This window comes from Argentina silus (genome assembly GCF_951799395.1).
Source record: "Argentina silus genome assembly, chromosome: 3".
Taxonomy (NCBI): Eukaryota; Metazoa; Chordata; class Actinopteri; order Argentiniformes; family Argentinidae; genus Argentina; species Argentina silus.
The window spans coordinates 1,626,269-1,628,768 of NC_139657.1; the positions used below are offsets into that span (position 1 = coordinate 1,626,269).

At 45.1% G+C, this 2,500-nt stretch overlaps 1 protein-coding gene across 3 annotated transcripts in view; it reads right to left on the bottom strand.

The window, feature by feature from the left end:
• The window catches only part of LOC310801792 (basic helix-loop-helix ARNT-like protein 1), a 21,003-nt gene that overhangs the window by 10,395 nt on the left and 8,108 nt on the right, over positions 1-2,500 (bottom strand). The window contains exon 1 of one of the 3 annotated variants that reach the window (XM_083665941.1): positions 161-2,486. The exons of the other annotated variants lie outside the window; for them this stretch is intronic. Within the exon in view, the coding sequence (XP_083522067.1) occupies positions 161-189 (29 nt within the window). The 5' untranslated portion in view covers positions 190-2,486. Of the gene's footprint in view, positions 1-160; positions 2,487-2,500 lie in introns of those variants that run through there. 3 annotated transcript variants of the gene reach the window in all.

Here is a 2,500-nt window from a genome sequence, read left to right on the forward strand (position 1 = left end):
AATGAATTGGATCAAAATAAATAAAACATTTCCCCAACCATTGTGTTCTGGGGTTGTTGGCTTTTTTGGTTCATTTGCTTTTTTTTTTTTATGTATTTTTTAAATCACTTCCTCATTGAGTAGTGTTTTGCCCTTTCTCAAACTGTTTAAACAGCCCAACCTTTGCTTTTTGCTGCGATGCCCCTTCATTTGCTTTTCATGAGGAGAGTTTCTATTTCAGCTGTTTGTTCTCTTTTATCTTCAGCAGCCTTTCTCAGGCTATTGGACTTGGCAGTAACAGTGAGGTTGCCTGAGCTCTCAGTGAGGTTGCCTGAGCTCTCCGCTTTCAGTGCAAATTCGTCTGCCGAGGTCTCGAGAGCATCTGTCATCTGTCAGCCTTCTTTTCTTCCCTTTAAGTTAATCTCCTTCATCTATAAAAGGTCTTTTCTCTTTCTGTTTTTTTGCTCATCCATTCTTCTCTGGTCTCTGTTCCTCTTGAGGTGCCACATACCTCTGCCTTTCAGATGCCACCGACATCAGCAGCGGTCTGTCAATGCACACATTATGTTTGCCACCCACAGCTCTTATATATGGTCAACGATACATCTCTGTGCTGCGTATGAATCTTCCTTCAGGTTCTCCACTTCAATCTGCCGATGGAGGAGAATCCTGAGGCTTGCCCATGTGACAGCTAAAGGAGTTGGAGGCAAAGGCTCCGTAGATTTCTGAGCTCTTTGTCTGTTGACATACTCATGTAAAAATGTGTCCACGCTGTCTTGGACAGGATCAACGTTTACAAACTCTGAGTGTTGGGCCCGGACGATGTCATCAATAAAATGTGAGCATTGTCAAATGATGTCATCGCAATCTTCTTCCTTCACCAGATGACTGTTTACAAGGTAAACAGGGCCTTTAGGTCAGGGCCGTATTCAGTTTTGCTGTACACAGCATCTTTCCATTTGTGTCTGCCATTTCCTTTGGATCCAAGAAAGAAAGATGTGAGACCAGAGAGTTCTTCAAGGGAGATTTCTCAATGAGTTTGTTAACAGTTGTGAGCATACACTTCTTGCAAGCAACTTTGAAGTCCATCAATGTTTTCTGTCCAATGTTCTTCCCTGCGGACAAGTCTCTCACAATTCTTCGAGTAACAAAGCCCAAGTCGACCTGTGAGGAGTCATGTGATTGGATGACTGGCTCACCTCGACATCAAGCGGTTTTTGAGGGGTCTTTGCTCCTCTCATGAGGTCTGGCTTAATGAATCTGCTCATCAAGCTCTTAAGCAGCTTGAACAAGTCTGTAGAGAGAAACGGCACCATGGGCTTATCGGTCTGGTAGCGTGTGACGAATGGTGTCACTTCTCTGCCCACTGACAAGATGGAATTCAGTTTTGCTGTCATGAGACGGTCCTTAACGGCTTCCTGAATCACCTCAAAGGACTTTGTGCCTGGATTTGGACATCTCTTCTCCTCTACAACATTCACATATGTTGCCATATGGGGTAAAACCTCTAAAGCTCTTTCCAGCACGGGCGTGTCTTGCAAAACTTAAGTGGCATTGGGGGATCTGATGATCCTATGAGGTTAAAGTAGTCCTCCCTGTGGGCTGGAGTATCCTTCAGAAGTTGGTACATAGCCTGCGGTACACTCGACTTTCCATTCTGTTTCTTCCACTCCCTTTTGAAATGCTCCATGTACAACAAGGAGACCGCAACTGCCAATGTTTATAAGGTGTACATGAAAATCTAGGAGGGACTTCTCAACCTTTGAGTAAAATGACCAATTTACATTTGGTCCATCCATGGAGACCATGTTTTTCTCTGGTAGATCTTCGATGCTCTTCTCAGACCGCTTTAAGGTCCAACGCAGTCGCTTGTCCCATGAATTTAGAACCATAAAATCTCGTCCCAACTTTGTCCCCATCCCGTAAACGGACGTGACGGTCACACTGCCCTGGCTGTGTTTTTCTGCTACGGCTCTCATCAAAGAGAAGCACACAGTCCTCCTCCCCAGCAGACAGAGCTGGACTTTGTTGTTGCCCCGCATGCAAAGGTCTTGGCTTTTGCACTGTCTGGGAACATCACTGAGAACTCCACATCTAAGAGTAAAAAGAAAAAGAAAAAAGATTGAAATCAAACACTTATTTCTGTTTCTAGCCTGTGTGTGTGTGTGCGTCACAGAGAGAGAATATCAAATATGAAAACAAACATAACATGTTTCTAAAAAGAATTTAATGTTACAGGTGACAGTTTGTAAACCATGCCACTCACCTGTGCGTTCACTAGAGTGGGAGGAGTCCTGAGACTCCATCATATTCAGACGCCAACGTCTCAGCCTGCAACGTGTCCTCTTTGGGAACGCATGGCTGGCGTCAACTTTTATTGGTTAGCTGCAGGCCCTGCATCGGGCCGCATGGACGACCCGTGGATCGTCAACAAGCCAGTCTTTTCTCGCGAGAAAGCCAACGTTAAGCGAACCTTCAGCCATGCCTGGGAAATGTAAGTTCCAGGACTCGTGGCTCAGCA